At 42.9% G+C, this 22,205-nt stretch overlaps 1 protein-coding gene across 1 annotated transcript in view; it reads right to left on the bottom strand.

Annotated features, from left to right (window-relative positions):
• VPS8 (VPS8 subunit of CORVET complex) overlaps positions 1-22,205 on the bottom strand; it is a 247,992-nt gene that overhangs the window by 1,609 nt on the left and 224,178 nt on the right. The window contains 2 exon segments of the mRNA XM_030328374.1: positions 1,982-2,062; positions 13,511-13,591. Of these exon segments, the coding sequence (XP_030184234.1) occupies positions 1,982-2,062; positions 13,511-13,591 (162 nt within the window).

Raw genomic sequence — 22,205 nt, 5'->3', positions numbered from 1 at the left:
TGTGCGTGAGTGGTGGAGGGGAAGAGAAAGACTCCCGAGCAGGCTCTGCACAGTCAGGGCAGAGCCCAACATGGGGCTCGATCCCACAAACCATGAGATCATGACCTGAGCAAGAATGAAGAATTAACCAACTGAGCCACCTAGGTGCCCCCACATGTGTACTATTTCTAATCTTCCACAACCCTCTGGGTAAAAAACCCAGAGCCCCAAGAGTTAAATTAACTTGCCCCAAGTTACTCCGTGGTGAGTGGCAAATGGTAGTGTGGGATTCAAACTCAGGTCCATGTGGCAAGTTCTGCTCAGCTGAGCCACCGACAGTTGTGCCTTCCCTAGAGGTAACTCGTCTATCACCTGCTCCCTACTCACCTACCCTGCCAGGAACCCGGTCTTCTGGCTGACCCAGCAGCTGTTCTCTGATCCTGGCAAGGGGTTCTCTCTCCATCCAAGCACTAATGGCACAAGACTCGCCTGTCTCATTTGTCACTTTTGTTGAAAACTTACTACCAGGATTATGGTAACTGGAGAGACACCCAAAGGACCTCTAAGTTCAAAGTGCCAATTCATCTAAAGCAATCCAGTGACACGTGTGGGGCCCAATTCACAGCACTGGCTCAGAAGCTCCAAGTCACTCAGCTAAGGACACACAGGAGGTACACTTGCTCAAGTGTACGCACTGCTGGTCAAGCAGGTTGCAGAGAGATATCCCTGGCTCTGCTCGAGCCCCATCTCGTGCCACTTCTTATCCTCTACAACCCTCTCAGCTGCCCATCGGCCTGTGAAGTTCTCCGCAAGAACAATTCTGTACAGTGCTGGGAACAGAACGGGCGACAGATGTTACATAAACTCAAAGTTCTTTCACATTCAGACACTGTGAGGTAGAAAGATCAACCACAAAGATATTTTCTATTTCCTAAGAGAAGACATTTCTGTGTTCTACTTCTGTAACTTTGTGATCTGGAATCAAGGAGTCCTGAAAAACGGCTCAACAGTTTGAAGCCGTGGACCTTGCTGAGAAGGCCCAGAAAACCAACTCCTGGGGCAGAGCTTGGCTGAGGCTGAGAAGGGACACAGGTGATGCCAGTTCAATAAAGCTGCTGGACCACATTCAGGAGACCCCTGGAGAAGTCCCCTGGGATAAAAACCAACTCTCAAAGAAGGAACACAAGTTTTCCTCTGGGCTACCAAGCCACCCAGCAGGCACCTGCATAAGAACAGGGTGGGAGAAGGAAGTCCAGGCCTAGAAGCAGACACACAGTCTGTGCAAGCTCAGGATAAGCCCAGAGGACAAATCTGGCCGGACAGGAATTTAGGTATGACTTGGGGAGTGGAGAAGGTGGTAATCTGGACTCCACCTTCAGGTTACAGAGGTCCAGGAAAGTGTTTAAACAAGAGGGTAACAAGACAGTGGGGTCTGGAGTGAGCACCCAGACAGCAGCATGGAGCAAGGACAGAAGGTCTGCAGCGGCCTCTGTGAGTGACAGTTTGGAGGGGAGGGGAAGGGAAGAAATACAGAGGAGGAAAAAAAAAGATGCCTACCCGATCTCTGGGGGAAAGGGCTGTTGTGGGGTTTCTGCTCTGGGTGACTGGACAGGCCACCTGGAGATAGGCAGTAGGCAAGGAAGGACAGGCTGAGAAAGTTACTGAGCACACCTGGGACGGGCCTGTGGGGCACCCAGACAGACGCTGGGGCATCACTGCTAGCAGCTCTTCCAGTCTGTTCTCTTCTACAGTTCTAGACAGGTACTCAGAGTTTGAGCCCAGGGCCTTTGGAATGAAGACCAATCTTCCTAGTCTCCACTGCAGTTCCCACGGCCTCTGTATCCTCTGCTAAATCCAGAATGCTCCCTGGGGCTGGGGCTCCACATGGCCTTAACCAGGGTTCCAAACTGAAGAGGCAGCGGGAGGACCTGAGGACACTGCATTTCCCAAACAGTATCTATAAATAGGGAAATACAAATCTAAACCACTACATAAACATTACCCGGGAACTTCCTCGGTAGAGACGGCAAAGTTGATCAAACGCTTGGATTTGCTGTGGGTCCAGAACAGGTTCTGAGGCTGCCTGTAAATTAGAAAAGATAAGGTAAACAAAACCCATGGGCGGCCTCTGCACATGGCCAATGCTGAAACAGAATACGGTCTTCCTTTGTGCTTTTCAGAGGAAACCCACGCCACCAGCAAACAGATTTTACTGAACATTGATTAGAATTGGGCGCATCTTTTCCTCCTCAATATTTTTACTATCTTTGGGGGGGAAACGTACTAAGAGCTCAGAGAGAATGGAAGCAAGAGTACCCTTGAAATCACTCATGCCGGCCTAGGGTGGAACTATGTTACCGCTTCAGCCCCTATCTGGGTGAAAAGGATCTCGTTTTCGGTCCAGAGAGCAGCTGTCAGTGAGGAGGCTCACACCTCATGCGCTTCTGGAATCCCACAGTTGTGGCCCCAAAGTAACACTTAGTTCTTGTGATACTGTCAGTGGTGTGGGGATGGCTGAGGACAAGGTGGCTCAGTGGAAATCCTGGGAGGGGCGGTATGATCCAAAACAGCCCGAAAGAAAACTGGACCCATGGAGGCTCTGTTTTTCATTCTGTTCCATGTCTCTGAGTCTGCCAGACACATGGGGAGATCATTCTCTAATGAGAACGTTTAAACTTGCCTTGACACTTTTTATTTATTTTTAAAGGGGTGCCTGGGTGGCTCAGTTGGTTAAGCAACCGACTTTGGTTCAGGTCATGATCTCATGGTTTGTGGGTTCGAGCCCCCACATAGGGCTCTGTGCTGACAGCTCAGAGCCTGGAGCCTGCTTCAGGTTCAGTGTCTCCATCTCCCTCTGCGCTTTGCCTGCTTGTGCTCTTTCTCTCTCTCAAAAATAAACAAACAAAAAAAAAAAATGAGAGAGAGAAAGCGTACCTTCAAGTGGGGGAGAGGCAGAGAGGGAGGGAGAGAAACAATCCCAAGCAGGCTTAGCACCGAGCGCAGAGCCTGGCACAGGCTCAATCTCATGACAGTCAGATTATGACCTGAGTCGATATCAATAGTTGGATGCTCTTGTAGGAAAAATATCGTATTTTTGGAGATAAAGTGTGTGGAGTGTTACACTTCTGACAAACACTAGGTAAAATACGCAGGGGAGATCCAAGCTAAAGACGATCTGTAAGTCTAAGAAAGACTATACACCTAGCTCCAACAAAGCAAAACAAGAAAAAAATATAATTATCTTTGAGACACTTAACAACGAAAAACATGGTTTTGCCACCTGGTTTCCTGAATCCCTTTAGTATTACTGGCATAAACTGGGGAGCAGGGTGGGTTAAGGACAAGGGTGACACGTGCCTTTTATTAGCCATTCAAAACCTCAGCTGTGGGCTTGCCACTGCCACAGTCCATATGACAAGGGACCAGCCACCCCCATTTCACCTGTGCTTATTCCCTGGTTACTCTGTAATAAGGTTTAACTAGGAAGGCCCACTCAGAAACAAGTCAGCAGTAGACTGAGGAGGGTGTTGGGAGGTGGGGGTGATGGTGAGGGGCAAGGCAAGTTAATTAAAAAGAAGATTTAAATGTCAAGTTTGCATATGATCAAGCAGCAAGAGCCAGAAAAGGTCTTCCCTTATAGAAGTATTTTTATAAAACAGTCCTTTGCCTTGAAGGGATATTGTAAGAAAAAAATCTCATGAAATGTACTATTGTACTTGCTACAAAAGTGTGGATGGTACAGGCCACTTACAGCGATCCACTGAAAAAAGTCCCATCAGACTCTGCACTGAGAAGAGCTGTACTGGACCCAGACTTGCTAATAATTGTATTTTCTTTTCTGCTTTTATCACTAGGGAACGCAGGGCTAAAGAGTCAGCTGCATAGACTAGCAACTGCTGAGGACTTGGTGGCACACATTTATGTATGCAATTACAACCCAGTTTTATATTATTCTTCAATCATATAGTTTTTTTTTTTAATCTAATTTCCTCATTTATTTACTTCATTTATGGATGTATTTTGGAACCAACTCAAATCATTGAGGCCGGAAAGTGAAGGCCGGGTCAAGTCATAAGTAGAAAATGCCACTGCTAAAAACAGAATCATGCTTTCACCACCCCCGCTGCCCCCCAGGAAATACTATGTGGCAGAAGAGTCTATTCCAGGCACAGAATAAATGGCTCCAGCCTCTGGGAGTTTGCTCACCGAAGCAGAAAGTGCAAAAGTCAAAAATGATGGTCCAGCTCATGTTTTATGAGCCAGTACCTCTCAGATTTTAAGGTGCATAATAATCACTGAGAGGTCTGGTTAGCAGGTTTGGGGTGGGGTCTGTGATTCTGGGTTTCCAGCATATCTCCCCCCCCCCCACCCCCACCCCCACCCCCCCGGAGTGCTGAGACTGCTAGCTAGTCTAGCTAGAGTCAGTCTGCACTTCCGGGCCCAGGTGCTAATCTGTACTGCAAGAACAGTTCAGGGCAGCCAGAGACGTCCCGTCCTGAGTCCTGTGGTAACAGGAGGCTCTCGGGATACGAGTATTTTGCCCCCCATTGATTCAACTGTACCAAATCAACCACTCAATTAGCATTTCTTTTTTTCTAATGCACTCAGACTAGGGATGTTGGTTTTCAACACTTACTAGGTTCACACACACCTTACCAACCCTTGGATATAATAAGAAAATTATTTAATAAGGATGTTCCTGCCACATGCTTTATTTTGAATCTTATGGAACTGCAAGCCCTACACCTATTTTACTAAATAAGTGCTCACGACTGTGTAAACTGAGGAAGAGAAGGCTAGGAGACTTGCCTAATATGAATAAAAATTTCAGAACCAATTAAGGGTCCATAAACAGGACCTTTACCTTATTAACCCTAGTTCTCCCCTTGTCTGAGGAAATCCTCAGCATCCTAGAGCCTGGAAAGCAAGTGCTTTTTGGTGAATGTACTGACTTCTTCCCAGCCTGCTGTTGTGGACCTGAGCTGCGGCCTCCAGCCCTGCTATCCCTCCTGCACACTGGCTCCCCCCACAGCCATTTCTCTGTTCTCATGGAGTGTTTGCGCAGCCTTTCGTCCACGGGAAATCTTGGGAAACCAAGGACTGGTTTTCCCTCTGACATCTGTGAATGCCTTAACCTCCTTTATTCTACATTAAGTCCTAGTTCAGGTTCTTTTGAGAACGGGGTGTGGGGGGGGGGGGAAGGGGCAGAGAATCCCGAGCAGGCACTGCTCTGGTAGGTTAGCTCAATGCAGAGGGTCACCTGAGCTGAAACCAAGAGTCCACATGCTTAACTGACTCAGCCACCCAGGCACCCCAGTCCTATTTTAGCCTTAGAACTCCAAATGGTGAAACACTTCAATAAAATAACCATGATTTTGAAAACAAAAACAAAACTCTAGTTCTCCTTTGCTAGGAGAACACATAAACACACACATACACAGACTCAGAATTTCCAACAATATGCCATGCCCAGATCAGTGTGCAGTGGTGGCTTGTCAGGGTCTTACTCCTCCTCGAGGCCCTTAAACTCCTTGGAAATACCAAAAGAAGGAGTTTCCAACAATGGCATCTTTCAGAAACTGAAAAATGCAGTTGTTCCACGGGTGTGAAATAACTGAGGATTACAGGTCCTATCTTACAATGCAAGCCATCATCCTGGACAACCAGAGACTGAACTAAGGAGTGACTGCTGGGGCTTCCCCGGAACCCCCTGGAAGCAAAGTCACTGCAGGTTGGAGACGCCCTGTTCTTGCCTGGGCCATAACGCTGTCACTGCGATAAAGTGAAGGCAAGTCATATGAGGCAAAATGGGAGAGCTGGTTGTAGACATGCCCGGGACCTAGTAGACGTTCACCTGTATTAAAGGCCTTCCTAGAGTAAGACAGTATTTTTTAAAAAGGAAGCATTAAAGGAAGCATTCAGGAAATGACTAGTCAATCACTGAGGCAAGCATTTCTGTACTCTTTTTCCTGGTGCAGGCTTGAAGAGTGGGATGGGGAGACGATGAGAGGAGGGACAGGGCCTCTGGGATGGCAGCTTGTGCGCTGAAGACCTGTTTAGCTGGTTTGTGCCCTGCCTATGCAGGCTCCTGCCCTTGAGCGGAAGAACCAGTTCTATAGTTTAACAAGTATCTCTGGAGTCCCTGCTGTTATCAGGCCTGAGGCACAAAGATGAACAAGAAGAGCCTAACGTCCCAGCATCTGTGGGGCATGAAAACCCCGCAAAAAGGTTTCACCTTCTCCAGTGCTGATAAAATAATATATGGTTGTTATTGTGCCTTAGCAGCCTCTCAAGCTCTGCTTATTAGCCAGGGCAGGCCTCGTTTGCAACATGCTCTCACATCGTCTACATAAACCAACAGGACGTCCCTGCTATTGCAACATTTTTGGGCCCAGATTTTTGGGCCCTTGCACATGAGACATGGAAGCGTCAGGTTGGCACGCTCTCCGGAACGACTCCTCTGTGCGCCCCAGTCGTGTCGACCGATCAGCTTCTGCGTGAACCCTGCAGAACCGCTGTATCACATTCACGGTGGTGTGATTCTGTTAGACCGTGAGCTACCTGAACACCGGCGTGGTGTCTTGGTCACTCTTCTGTCCCCCATGCTCCATATCCAGCAAACACTCAAGAAACCGCTGCTGAACAACCACATACCCTGGTCTATTTGGAACTGTCCATTTTAGGTGTCTGAACCCACTGGCCCTTGTCTTCCTGTTTCAGGAACTCGGGACCTGTAAAGATTTTTTGTGATTTCTGGCATATCTGCCCTATATCTCAGAGAAGACGTCAATTTCATTTTATCTAATTCGCTTTCGGAGCAAGGATTTTTTTTTTTTTAATTTTTTTTTTTCAACGTTTATTTATTTTGGGACAGAGAGAGACAGAGCATGAACGGGGGAGGGGCAGAGAGAGAGGGAGACACAGAATCCGAAACAGGCTCCAGGCTCTGAGCAGTCAGCACAGAGCCTGACGCGGGGCTCGAACTCCCGGACCGCGAGATCGTGACCTGGCTGAAGTCGGACGCTTAACCGACTGCGCCACCCAGGCGCCCCAAGGATTATTTTTAAAATATCAAAAATATAGGTATCAACCCTTTTAAGAGGTAGGAAAATTTACCAAGCAAGTGGGGACTTGTAGTTAAAAGCCTCTTTCTGGTGTTGCCTTAGTACTTCCGAGGGCAGACCTTCCACTTGGTGTGACTGTGGCCTGTGGGGGGGAGACCGGGCCTGCTCCCCATGTGTGGCTGGTGGTCAAGAGCCTACACACTGAAGCCATCTGCCTAAGCCCAAACCTGACATCGCCAGCCACCAGACTACACTCGTAGGCAAGTTACCTGTTCTGAGCTGGTTGGTTTTTTCGTTTTTCTTTTGTAATGTGGGATAAGCTAATAGCTGTGCCACAGAAGGTGGCTGGGATTGGGAAGTGATGCATACAGCACTTGGGAAATGCCCAGGGAGCTGTAAGTTCTCATTTGGGGTTATTTATTGGACAAGGCACACAAGGGCCCTGCATGCACCACCACAGCCAGAGTCAGTCTAACACGGGACTCTCTGGTCGTGCACACCTCCTCCTAATGTGGCCAATGAAAGGGAAAGAAAGCAGACATAGAGCGCAGTGCAGTCCAAAGTGGCAAAGGTGGCAAAGGAAGGGGTGTCAAAGAGAGGGAGTGGGGGGAAAGCTTTACAAAAAGGAGAGCTCTCCAAGGACGGGGCCTCTGTCTTCTCCTGCTTATGGGCACCCGCACTGGATTTGGCACAGAGCACGTGTGAAATAATTGCCTGCGGGTGAGATGCAGGAAGGGACGGGAAAGGCAAGCAAGCATTTCTCTTGGTCACATGCTCACAGGAGCTTTCTCAAGCCCTCTGCGGTGCAGCAGGAACACAGGCACGGACTCTGGCAGACCTGGGCTCCATCAGGATTCTGCAACAACTAGCCGAGGGCCTCTGGCCAACTTATTTAGCTTTTCTCAGTCTCTGTCATTATCTGTAAACTCTACATTGCAGAACTGTTGTGAGGACCGGAGGTAACATGTGGGCCTGGTGCCTATTTGATGTTCAATAAACGGCAGCGATTACTGCAACTGTGTCATCTATACTCCCAGGAGAAGAGCCTGGGGGAAAGAACAATGGGCTGGGACTCAGGAGCCCTGAGCACTAATTCTGTCACAGCCCCTTACATAACTTGGGCAGGTCATGGCACTCCCCCGGGTCTATATTCTGATCAAGAGGTAAGGTCACCAGGGGCCACTCTCTACCACCAGGGAGAGATTACCATGAGATAATAAGCATTTAGGGCACAAAGGTTTCAAGTAAGTAAGTAAGTAACATTTACTGAAATTACTCATGGCAAAGGAGGAGTTAAGATGGTGGAGAAACACGGGGACCCTGGGCTTTCCTTGTCCTTCAAACAGAGCTGTTTTGAGGTCAGACCACTTGAACACCCAGGAAACTGATCTGCAGAGTGGCAGAAGGATCTCTACGGTTGGAGGGAGACAGGTGGCAGGTGCACGGTGTGTGGATACGAATGGGGGAGAAAAAACAGCGTTGCCGCAGAGCGGAGGGAACTCTTCCATGGAGAGACAAAAGGGAAAGAAAAAAGAAAAGGGTTGAGAAAGTGCAGCATTGGATTCACACAAGAGGAAAACCTCTGTGGTCCACAGACTGGGCAGCGAGAAGTACTGAGTGTCCCGGATCTTTTTTGCGAACAGTGTTTGGAGCTCAAAATCCAAGGTTTTGGAAGTGCGTGACTTTTTCCAGAATGGAGCCTTGGCGTGTGCTCCTGGGCAGGAGGGAGCTGGCCTAGAGAGCATAGCATAGGGTGGTATAGAGATCTCTGGGGCACACTGGGAAAGAACATTCCCCTTCCTAGAGTACTTTTGGAAGAGGTTTTTTTGTCTCCCCTAGGATAAAAGACCCTGTAGGTGCCAGCCAAAGGCCTTTCATCAGTAGGGCGGAGAGCCTCTACTCTGGAGGATGGGGGAAGATCCATGTGGTGCCGACTCCTTTAAGGCTGGGTTTTGAATCCCAGCCACACGTCAAAGAAAAAACACAGGAGATCTGTGGCACAGGGCAAGCTAAGTGCCCTTGCTATTCTGTGAGGGGGGCCTGACAGCAGGGGTTGAGATCCTCGGTCGGTCCAGGATGAGAGACTGGGGTGGTGCCATTTTCCCCCAATACCAACATGGTGGGACCTCAGAGAACACCACAGTGGCCCCAGTGAAGATGGGACCTACTTACACCAAACACCCTCCCCCCAACCCGTGCCTGACAACTGTTCATTTACTGGGGCAAGAAGGACTCTGAGCCAGTGCAGGGGACCTCTCCTCCAAAGACCAGCATGGGCAGCATTCCCTATGCCCTAAGTGCACTGAAAATCATGCCTCAAAATGACACTGACAGTTCTTTTTTCTTTTGTTGTTCCTTCTTTTCTTTTGGAATCAAGCTCAGAGTTTCTTGTTTGTTTTTTTCAATTCCTTTTCTTTTCTCTTTTTTTTTTTTGGATCAGGCTTTTTTTCTTTTCTTTCTTTCTTTCTTTCTTTCTTTTTTTCTTTTTCTTTTTTTTTTTTCTTGTCTTTGTCTTTGGAATCAGCCTTATGGTTTTTTATTCTGTTTTGTTTTTGTTTTTGTTCTCTTCCCTTTTCTTCTTTTTTGGGATCTGGCTCCCCTGCTTTTTTCCAGGATTGTTTTAACAAACAAATCAAAGCACACCTAGTAAAAGGTCCAAACACTCCTTATGGCAAGCAAGGAGGAGGTCTGCAGAGGACTGAGCAGTGGGAAAGGGCAGCCAAAACCCAACAGCAGAGTGCACACAGCATACACCAGAAACACTTCCTAAAGTGCCAGGCAGGCCCCGGACAGTGTACGACCCCTTTTTGATACAGCAGTACGCTCAGGTGCAGGAAACATGCAAGCTTTTAAAACACACACAAGATAGAAACTTAGTCAAAATGACAAGACGGAGGAATTCCCCCCCCAAAAGAAAGGTCAAGAAGAAATCACAGCCAGGGACGAGCTCAAAACAGATGTAAGCAATATATCTGAACAAGGATTTAGAACAACAGTTGTGAGACAAGTGGCTAGGTTTGAAAACAGCATAAAAGACACCAGACCCTTGCTGCAGAGACGAAAGGCCTAAGAACTAGTCAGGATGAAACAAAAAATGCTATAACTGAGATGCAAAATAAACTGGATACAGTGAGAATGAGGAGGAAGCAGAGGAGAGAATAGGTGAAACAGAAGATAAAATTATGGAAAATAATAAAGCTGAAAAAGAGAGCGAAGAGAAATAACTAGAGCACGAGGAGAGACTTAGAGCAACTAAGTGATTCCATGAAATGAAACAGTACCTGTTATCAAAGGAGTCCTGAAGAAGAGCAAGTAAAAGGGGCAGAAGTTTTATTTGAACAAATCATAGCTGAGAACTTCCCTAATCTGGAGAAGGAAACTGGGCACAGAGACCCCCCTCAAAATAAACAAAAACAGGTCAGCACCATGACATATCATAGCAAAACACAAAGATAAGGAGAGAATTCTGAAAGCAGCTAGGGACAGAAGGTCCTGAACCTACACGGGTAGACACGTAAGGTCAGCAGCACACCTGTCCACTGAAACTTGGCAGGCCAGGAAGAGTGGCAGGAAATATTCAATGTGCTGAATGGGGAAAAATATGCAGCCAAGAATTCTTATCCAGCAAGGCTGTCATTCAGAACAGGAGAGATAAAGAGTTTCCCAGACAAAACGAAAGGAGTTCGTGACAACTAAACCAGACCTGCAAGTAATTTTAAGGGGGACTCTGAGCGGAAGAAAAAAAAAAAAAAGAAGACCAAAGCAGCAAAGACTACAAAGGACCAGAGGACATCACCAGAAACACCAACTCCAACACAATGGCACTAAATTCATATCTTTCAATCATGGAAATGGACTAAATGCTTCAATCAAAAGACATAGGGTATCAGAATAAAACAAAAACAAAAAACCCCAAGATCCATTTAGATGCTGCCGACAAGAGACTCATTTTAGACCTAAAAACACCTGCAGATTCAAAGTGAAGGGATGGAGAGCCATCTATCATGCCAAGGGACAGCAAAAGAGAGCCGGAGTAACTATACTTATATCAGACAACTAGATTTGAAAATAAAGACTGTAACAAGAGATGAAGAAGGGCGTTACATCATAATTAAGGGGTCTATCCATCAAGAAGATCTAACAATTGTAAATATCTATGCCAACTTAGGAGCACCCAAATATATAAATCAATTAGTAACAAACATAAAGAAACTTACTGATAATAATACGATAACAGAAGACTTTAATACCCCACTTATAGCAACGGACAGATCATCTAAGCAGAAAACCAACAAGGAATCTAGGCTTTGAATGACACACTGGACCAGATGGACTTAACAGATACATTTAGAATATTTCATTCTAAAGCAGCAGAATACACATTCTTCTTGAAATTACTCGTGGCTTTTACTGCACAATTATATGCAAACTAGGGCAACCAACTGCAGGCATTAGAGACACTGTCACAAAGACCCAAGATAGCCTTGAAGAGGAATAACAGATTTAGTCTAAGATGCTGTACAGAGAATGTGATTTGCCAAATCACTGTCATGCACAAAATCAAAGTGGGAGCAAGCAGATTTGAATTCGATCCCAGTATGGCAAATCTATAAACACAAAGCACCCTTCCCAGTGTTCCCAGACCATCTAACCCCCCAGCAGAGGACTGATTATGAGTGATTTTCCAATTGGAAGAGAAGGAAAAACACATTTGATGCTATCTGCCAGAGCACATTTCTTTCTTCCCATGTAATATAGTGACAAAAGCTGAAAATTAAACTGCAGCTAAACATGAGAGGGATAAACGGCAACAGCCCTGGAAATGACCTTGTAAACTCAGTGTTAAAGTACATCTGGTGGAAAATGAGGTCCCGATGATGGAGGAAAGCCCTGGGCAGAAGGACACTGGGCTAAGATAGTGTGCCAGCACATGTCAGAGGCTCAATGACTCACATGGGGTAGAAATGAGAGCTGTTAAGTACCTCAGCTGGAAGGAAGGAAAACAACCTAAGACTTTCAGGAATCCACAGACTTAACTAGAGCATCAAGCTTCACTATAGGAAAGCCGCCATGACCCACTGTCGCCCTGAAGGCTGGATTCCTAGGAATGGGGATAACATAATACTAGGGATCCTGGATACAAAGGCTTTCAAATCACACATGAAGCCAGGGCAGTCACAGAATCTCTACAATAATTAAGGTCATGAAATCAAAACCCCAACATTTCTTCTCCTAAGCATCTTCCCACACTAGCACACAAGCAGGCCAAACCTAGTTTACCAGAGATGTGGGATGCTGGATATGATTCTGGAACAAATTATTTGTCTTTCCTGCATTCCAGGAAACTTCTGGCATTTTTGTAACGTGCTGGTAGGGGTGGAGCTGGAGGTGGAGTAGGACGAGTGGAATGAGAAGCGTATTTCCTCACTTCTCCCCCTCCCTGCCTGCTATTGGCCTCGCTTTTAAATCTTTCTGTTACAGGCTTCAGTCAGACTTTTGCTACAACCTAAGCTGTTTCAAACTAGAGGTCCTTAATATTTTGCCCGCAATGAAACCCTGGCCTCAGAGATACGTATGAGTGAAGCCACATTTCCTTTCTCCCTGCAAACAGGAAAGGAAACACCCTTAAAATTCCCATCCCCAGCACAGTCTGCTCCAGACAGAACCCTCACCTCTCACTCATCTTTATTTCCTAAGGTCACAACACTCTCAATAGGTCACAATTAATAATGAACTAGGTAACGAAATAATAAAATAAGCACGTGTGTTGCTGAGCTGAATGGAGAGAGGAGGGAAACACCTGGCAGAATCTCTCTTAAGGAGATTTCACTTAGAGTAGTAACCATAGCTTGCTCTAGAATGAGCAGCTCTCGGGCAGAGAGTGCATCAGGTGGGAGATGGAAATTATGAATATCTGACTAGAAAATACCCATAAAAACCCAAAACCTTTAATACTACAGTTAAAGAGAAACAACACAGGGGCGCCTGGGTGACTCATTTGGTTGAGTACCCAACTCTTGATTTTGGCTCAAGTCACAATCCCAAGGTCATGGATTAAGCCCTGTTTTAGGCTCTGTGCTGAGCATGGAGGCTGCTTAGGATTCTCGCTCTCACACCCTCTGCCCCTCTCCTGCTGGTATGCTGGACCTCTACAATAAAAAAATAATAATAATAAAACAATAAAAAAAAGAAACAACATAGTGACTTCTCAGCAGTAGGAAAAAATGCTGGATTAAGTCAGCTAGGATATGAAAGGAGTAACAATAACCACTACTACAGCAGCTAAGTTATGGAGCAATCACTACTGTCTGCCACTGTTCCAAATACTGTGCATGTATTATCTCATTTAATCACCACAAAAACCCTATGAGGCCAGTACTTTATCCTTATTTTACAGTTAAAGCAAATAAGGTCCTGGGGTGCAGCGCTGTGCCTGAGGTCACTGTGGTTGGTGGTGGAACTCACACCTGAATTTGGGCAGTCCAATTCCAGAAGTTTCTTTCATTTGCCTTGCTCTTGGCATCAGTCTGGAAGAGGTCGGACAGTCCCTTTCAAGGGACACAAAAGGTGGTGTCAGGGGCAGAGTAGGACCAACTGGGGACCAATATGCCTAGGCCATGCTCTTAAAACACTGATGGCCTCTGACCTCTTTGGGATTTTTCATGATTCTGCTTTCTAGTTAAGGAAACTGGGCCTACAAAGTCTTAATAAAAGAACCAGGAGGGAGAGCAGCTGATGAAATGAGCTACAATGATTAGTGTCACGCTTAAAAATACATTTTGGAGAGGTAAGCTGCAGAAGACCAGTGAAAGCTGACAATATTAAGAACTAAGCTAAGTTTTTAGAACAAACAATCCTAAAATTTGTATGGAACCAGAAAAGATCCCCCACCCCCAGAGCAATCTTTAAAAAGGAGAACAAAACTGGAGGCATCACAATCCCAGATTTTTTGTAGTATATCTACAAAGCTGTAGTAATCAAAACAATATGGTATTGGCACAAAAACAGATACAGGGATCAGTAAAACAGAATAGAGAGCCAAGAAATAAACCCATGATTATATGGTCCGTTAATCTCTGACAAAGGAGGCAGGAATATGCAGTGGGAAAAATACACTCTCTTCAAGAAATTGTGTTTACAAAACTGGACAGCAACATGCAAAAGAAAGAAACTGGACCACTTTCTTACACCATACACGACAACAAAATCAAAATGGATGAAAGACCTAAATGTGAGCCTGAAACCATAAAATTCCTAGAAGAAAGGACAGACAGCAATTTCTCTGACATTGACCATAGCAACGTTTTTCTAGATAGGTCTTCTCAGGGAAGGGAAACAAACAAAAAGCTATTGGGACTACATCAAATAATTTCATTCTGCACAGCAAAGGAAATAATCAACAAAACTAAAACACAACTTACAGAGTAGGAGAAGACTCTGCAAATGACATATCTGATAAAGGGTTAGTATCCAAAATACATAAAGAATTTATACAACACAAAACCCCAAATAATTAAAAAATGGACAGAAGACATGAACAAATATTTTTCCAAAGAAGACATCCAGAGAATCAACAGACATGAAAAGATGCTTAACATCACTCCTCATCAGGGAAATGCAAATCAAAACCACAATGAGAGATCACCTCACACCTGTTAGAATCGCTGAAGTAAACAACTCATGAAACAAATATTGGTGAGGATGTGAAGAAAAGGGAACCCTTGAGCACTGCTGGTGGGAATGCAAACTGGTGCAGCCACTGTGGAAAAAAGTATGGAGGTTCCTCAAAATATTAAAAATAGAATTACCATATGATCCACTGCTGGGTATTTACCCAAAGAATATAAAAACACTAATTGAAAAAAGATATATGCACCCCTATGTTTAAAACAGTATTATTTACAATAGCCAAATTATGGAAGCAACCCAAGTGCCCACTGACAGATGAATGGATAAAGATACGGTGTGTATATATAACAGAATAATATCCAGCCACAAAAAAAGAATGAAATCTTGCCATTTGCAACACTGATGGATCTAGTGGGTACAGTGCTAAGTGAAGTAAGTCAGAGAAAGACAAATAACATCTGATTTCACTGATATATGAAATTCAAGAAACAAAACAAATGGACAAAGAAAAAAGAGAGACAAACCAAAAAACAGACTCTTAACTATAGAGAGCAAACTGATGGTTACCAGAGGGGAAGTGGTTGGGGAGTGGGGGGTGAAATAGGTGAGGGGATTAAGAGTACACTTATCACGATGAATGCTGAGTAATGTATAGAATTGTTCACTTGAAACTAATACAACACTGTATGTTAATTATACTGGAATTAAAAAAAAACAATCTAAATTCTTCATTGACAGATCTCAGACACAACACACAGTGAGAAGGCAGTTTTGTACACACACTAGGTGCTCATGAATATTTTCTGCCATTACAGAAGAAATTCTGAACTTGGCTCTGACACTAACTAGTTGTGTTGATATCCCTGATGTTAGAATATCTCGTTTATAAAACAGAGAAAATATCTGCATAGCCTACCTCATGAGGCTCTTGTAGGGATCAAAATGGGGAGGGGGAAATGGAGAAAATACATTTCCTGTCATCTCTTTAGTCTCTGGCCTTACTCTAGCTGCTTTCATGTTTAATGCATACATTAGCCCAATGAGGTAGACCTTACTGTCTCTAATTTACATGTGAGGAAACTGAGGTTCAGACATGTCAAAAATTACAGCTTGTAAGGCACATGTTAAATTACCTCCTGATGACCTATAACCCACTATACACATGTTGGTGACAAATGTAAGGTGCTATGTATGTATGAGGTGTTATGGACTTCCCATGGACCATGTCAGTTGCTCAGTGTGCCGGGAGTGCATTTACCTGAATACCCATCAGGATCCTTGGTGGAATGACTCATAACACTAGCACCATGTCATGCTGCGTCATTAAATAAAGGAACGTGATAAGTTTTGTTTGGCTTGTCTATCCTTTTTGCTTCCTCACAAAAATAATTGTCCCCACTTGGGTTTAAAGTCTCTGATACCTGAACATTCTACCTGTTCATGCTTGCCTACTCCTTGCCTAATATGCTTTAAAAGGCAACAACCTGGGGAAATATGCCGTGTCAAAAACAGAAAATCTCATTATACCTAAAAAAAAATGGACTTTTAAAAAGTTTTAGACAACTGCAGAATGTAGTTTTAAACTTTAAATAACTAGTATCACTCCTGGGTCAAATTCATTAAAATCTGTCAATTATCTTGACAGGGATTATTACAATTATTACAAAAGTTTGGTCATCTTAGTTTAAATGCCTCACGGGCATGGGAAACTCAAATTCCCAAACACATTAAAGAAGAACTGCTTAGGTGTTGCTGCCCCCGGTGTGATGCATTATAAGCAGAAATAAAAAAAGGCAATACTGGGAAATAAAATGGTTGACAACTGGGCTAGGACCCCCACCTCCTTCCTTCCTGAGAGAACTGTCCTGTGCAAACTCAGGTTCTTGCTTCATGGTGTACTGTGGTCTTTCCTTTTTGTCAGCAGACGAAGATCTAAAAAAAGTCCAGTAAGGGCTTTATTGTTGCTTAGTTAATTTCATTTCACCATTGGCTTCAAATATATTGAAGGTGGTGTCAGGATTCTCTTGTCTGGAGAGCTTAGTATCTGAATATTGGCAAGTTTTCAGACATCTCTCGGAAGCTGAGTTCCCAGCTTTCTGAAATGCAGAAGATTTCTCTCTGTTTTATTGCCTGTCAAATGTTTTTGGCTTATCCTTCCTGTTTATTGTTTAAAAAAATTTGCATATACATGCATATTTTTATTTCTTCTTTCTTACAGAAAAGGTAGCATAGTATACTACTCTTGTGTTTTGCTTTTTTTTACTTAACAATATACCTTGAAAATAATTTTATGTTACAGAGATGTTATTTTATTTTTTTTTTTACAGTTGTATGTAGTACTTCATTGTGTATATGGGCCATGATTTATTTATTTGATCTCCTATATTTGGATATTTACCTAGTTTCCGGTATGTGGCAATAAAAAAAATTGATAAATTTTTTTATGATAAATAAAAAATTAAAAAAAATTAAAAAAATTAAAAAATAAAAAAAGTCTAGTAAGATTTATTTTTACGGTAAGTAGAGTTAAAAGAAAGATTCTTAGTGGAGTGGAATTTTTTTCTTTTTTTTTTTTTAATATGAAATTTATTGTCAAATTAGTTTCCATACAACACCCAGTGCTCATCCCAACAGGTGCCCTCCTCAATGCCCATCACCCATCCTCTCCTCCCTCCCACCCCCCATCAACCCTCAGTTTGTTCTCAGTTTTCAAGAGTCTCTTATGGTTTGCCTCCCTCCCTCTCTTTTTTTTCTTCCCCCCTCCCCCATGGTCTTCTGTTAAGTTTCTCAGGATCCACATAAGACTGAAAACATTTGGTATCTGTCTTTCTCTACATGACTTATTTCACTTAGCATAACGCTCTCCAGTTCCATCCACATTGCTACAAAAGGTCATATTTCATTTGGAGTGGCATTTTTCTAATGCTAATCAGAAATCCTCCTTTGTCTTATCATTGACCTTTTAAAAAAAAAATAGAAACAGGGAAATCATTCACTTCATATATGTAATTAAGGCCTGCTACCCTTTGATTATCTAACTATTGCCTACTTAAGAAGAAAGTTGAACAATTATCTTGATGGATGTCACTGTGGGATAGCAATTATGACAAAGAGCTCTTCTGAGGGCAGGGTCCTTAATGATTTTCTATCAGAGTCATGATTGCTGGAACATTTTCAGTTCTAGTATTCCTGCCCATCTTAACTAGATAGATCTAAAAAATGATTACCTAACAAGAGGAATATAGAATCATATGGAAAAGCACATTTAACCCTGAAATTAGCAAAACCCAATAAAAGTTCACAATGTAATTACAAATCAAAAAAAAAAAAAAAAGAGCACTGATGCCCTGTGGTTGTACTCTACCTAGTTTAGATGTCAATTCACTGGTGAAAAGAGAGAAAAGCTTTTGGACCATTTCTCTCTGTAGAACTTGGTTGTTGGGAGGAAAAGGGCAGGAAGTGGAGTGATAATATGGAAACTGAGTGAAATTAATAAATTAAGTTATTGTTTACTGTACCTTAAAAATCTCCCCCCAAACTGCAGAGATTTCCAAATCTTGCCATTATAAAGTAATGGTACTGAACTAGCCTAGCTCTCCCATAATAATATAAAACCAGCCAAAATACATATACCTGTTGTTTTCTACCTTTGGACAAAAGGCGGAAAAGGACTATAATCCTTGACAGAAGAGAAACATTCAAAGTGAGTCCCATGATTTCCCTGGAATTGTATCTGGAGACACTTTCTGGATTGTGGCACAGGGAGGGAGAACCTAAGCAGACCATGGAAGTCTTGCTGAGCTGAGGAAATAGGAGTTTGGGGATAGGAATTAGGTAAATTTGAAGAGGAGGAAGCTGAGTTGAAATTGAGCTGAGCTAAAAATCTATATAGGAGTCCTCTGAAGTTTATGGCCTGATACTCAACTGCACATATATGGGCAAGACTCCAGAAGCCTTGCAGAGAACAGGTGCTAGAGAGCTATGAGTTAAATGGAGATTCTAGAGGTTGCAAAGTCCTAGAAGATATGAAAATACTAACCAGGCAGAGTGCAAGGACCTTGAAAAACACTCTGGGTATCCAATGAGACCATCAAGATGCAGGGGCATTCTAGACCTGCCTGAACACAACTCAGAAGTCTCTAAAGGAAGACAACAAAATCCAGATGCTCAACAACACTGCATTCACAATGCCAACCACACAATCAAAAGTTTCTAGATACGTGTAGTAGGAAAACATGATTTATAACCAGGAAAGCAATTGATAAAAACAGACTCAGAGAGGACAGAGGTACTGAATTAGCAAACAATGAATTTAAAATATCTGTTTTATAGGGGTGCCTGGGTGGCTCAGTTGGTTAAGTGTCTGACTTGATTTTGGCTCAGGTCATGTTGTCACAGAGATTGAGCCCTGCATCGGGCTCCACATTAGGCATGAAGCCTGCTTGAGATTCTCTCTCTTTTCCTCTCCCTCTGCCCCTCCCCTGTTCATACTCTCTCTTGCTTTCTCTCTCTCTCTCAAAAAAAAAAAAAAAAAAAAAAAAAAAACAAGACCCAATTATATACTGTTTTCAAGAGATGCACTTTAATACAAAAACAAAAATAAACAGCTAAAGGATGGAAAAAAAGATATATAATCAAAACATGAATCACATGAAAGCTTGAATGGCTTATGTATAGAGAATAGATTTTGATACAAGGAGTATTACTAGAGGTAAGGAAGAACTAAAGACAGACAAATCAATAGTCATAGTTGGAGATTTTTAACATTCTCAGTCAGTAGTTAATAAGATAACTAGATAAAAAAAATCAATAAGCATACAGAAGATCTGAGTAATACTAACAACTGCCTTCACTTAACATTTACAGGAATTATACCCAACAACTGCATATTACAGTTTGTTTCAAGTGCACAAATAATGTTCAGTTAGGTAGAATGTATGCTTGCCCATAAAAAAGTCTCAGTGACTTTCCAAAGAATTATATCATACAGGGCACGCTCTCTGACCGCAACAGAATTAAAATAGAAATTCTTAACAAGATATCCAAAGACGCCTCAAATATTAGAAATTAAGTAACCAATAAGTGAGAGAAATAAATCACAAAGTAAATTAGAAAATACTTCAAGGTGAGTTCTAATGAAAATACAACATTAGCAAAATTTGTTGGATGGAGCTAAAGTAGTGCTTACACAGAAATTTACAGCTTAAAAATTTCATATTGGGTAACAAGAAAGGCTTAATATTAATGACCTAAGTCTCCACCTTAGGAGGCTAGAAAAAAAAAGTAAGTTAAACCATAAGTGAAGGAAGACAAAATAATAAAATGGAAATTGTAGAAAGGACAAGTGTAATATGTAATATGAAAAACTGAGCGGATGATCTAGACAGCAGATTTGATAATGCAGAAGAGAAGATCTGTGAATTTGAAGACAACAGAAACTATTCAATTTAAGCAGACAAAAAATAAGGTAAAAATAATGAAAAAAGTGTCAGTGACCTGTGGAACATTACACTAACATACATGTAATTACAGGTTGAGAAAAAGAGATCTTGGGGCAGAAAATATATTCAAAGAAATAGCAGCCAACTGTTTTCCAAATCTGATGAAAATCATAAACATACAGATCCAATATATTTAATGAACACCAAGAAAGAACACAAAACCACACCTAGTCATACCACTGATGAAAACAAAAGATAAAGCAAAAAATACAAAAGATACAAAAGATGGGGAAAAAGATGCATTATAAACACACAAGGTGTTATTGGTTGGCTTCCCTGGAAAAAAGACTCTGAAGTGGAGATCTGTGTGCCAGAACTTACTGGTGGGTAAGTTCTTACTTACTTGGAATGGAAACCTACGGAGAAGTAAAGGAAGCAGAACTAGGCATAGGGAGAAGTTCTACTGCGATGCGATTACCACAGAGGCCCTCAGGTGATCCCAAGGAGAGCTCTGGAGCTAAGATGGCCTTGAAGAACTATCCTGCATTAATTAATTAAGGGGGTTCTGCCCTTTTTAAGTCTTCAATGACTAGTCATCAGATGCTGGCTGCTCTCAGGCAGAGAGGCTGTCATTGTTGGCAAAGTAGATCTCTTTAGCTGAGGACAATTCCTAGAGAAGGAAGAGCTGATAGCTATCAGTTGCTAAAACTCCCAGCAGCAAAGGGAAGAACTTCTCATTCTCCTGAAAGATGGGAAAAGAAGATGTCATTGCAACCAAAAGAAGATAACAGTAAGAATTACCACCAATGACTTATTAGAAACAATACAAATCATGAGACAGTGGAACAGCATTTTAACATGAGCTGAAAGAAAAAAAATATATAATGTGATCATCATGGACATTTTTCAAGTAACAATCAATAAAAACTTCTCGAGGAGGAAAGTCCTTACAGATCCCTTTGTGGGATGAACTTGCACTTTGGCTCAAGAGATTCTTGGGTCCTGTAGTGCCTGTCCAGGATTCCTAGGCCTGTGAGTAAACTGTGCCAGACATTTACTCCCAGCACACAGGCCTCTGCACATGCTCTTCTCAGTAAGTTTCATGGCAACCACTGTAGTCCTTACCAAATATTTCTGACACGACAGTGTAAATTGTAAGGAATCACTATCCTGAGTACATATAAAACATTTTCCCTGGGAATCAAGGTGAATGTGAGGGGCAAAAACTGAGGCAATGCAAATGTGGGTAATTCCTGTAATGTTACAGGAATGCTGTGAAGATTTTCCAATTTCAATAAAATGTCTGTTTTAGGTATTGGAGATTTCACAAAGTTTCATTCAAGATTCCTCCTCCCCAAATACATTAAGCTATTACTGGATTCTACTCAGATATATTTTCATTATTTTTTTGACACCTTCAACTGTTCATTTTTGTCCTTTTCTGCTGTGTGCATATTGAAAGCTGCCTTAAAGCAGCAGAGGAGCCAGGTGAGGTATAACATTTACGAAAAACAACAAATCACAAGTTAGAAACTTAGTCCAGACACCAAACCTGTAACAGAAGGAAGTGCACGCTAAGTGCCAAATGAAGAATGGGCAATGACTGCTGCAAGAATTCAGAGTACGAGGGGATCGGTTCAAAGCCATTTAATTCATGACTCTGAAATGCAAGTGGCCTGAGACTTCCTAGTCTATGCACTCTACCACTATGCCAGGTGCTTAGTTCATATCCTGACCTCTCTCTTCAAACCTCCAACATTTCTCACTGCGCCCCCCCCCCCCCCAATTCTCAATTATTTCCACAGATTTCTATTCTCTCAGTGAACTAGAAAACAAGGATGAAGAGAACCTCCGAGAGTGTTCACCACCACACCCACCAGGCTGCATGCCCATGCACAGTGGTCCCATTATTCCTGGGACACATCAGGAATTCTCCTGCTTCAAGACCTCTGCATTTGCTGTTCCTTCTGCTTGGAATGCTCTTTCCTCTCATGTTCACATTGACTGTAACTTCACAGTTTTTAGACAGAAAATATGACCTATCAACATTCCATGACCACTCTGTATAAAACAGCAATATCCTTTTTATCTC

The sequence above is a fragment of the Lynx canadensis genome, chromosome C2 (genome assembly GCF_007474595.2).
Source record: "Lynx canadensis isolate LIC74 chromosome C2, mLynCan4.pri.v2, whole genome shotgun sequence".
Taxonomy (NCBI): domain Eukaryota; kingdom Metazoa; phylum Chordata; class Mammalia; order Carnivora; family Felidae; genus Lynx; species Lynx canadensis.
This window is presented reverse-complemented; position numbering and strand designations above follow the sequence as displayed.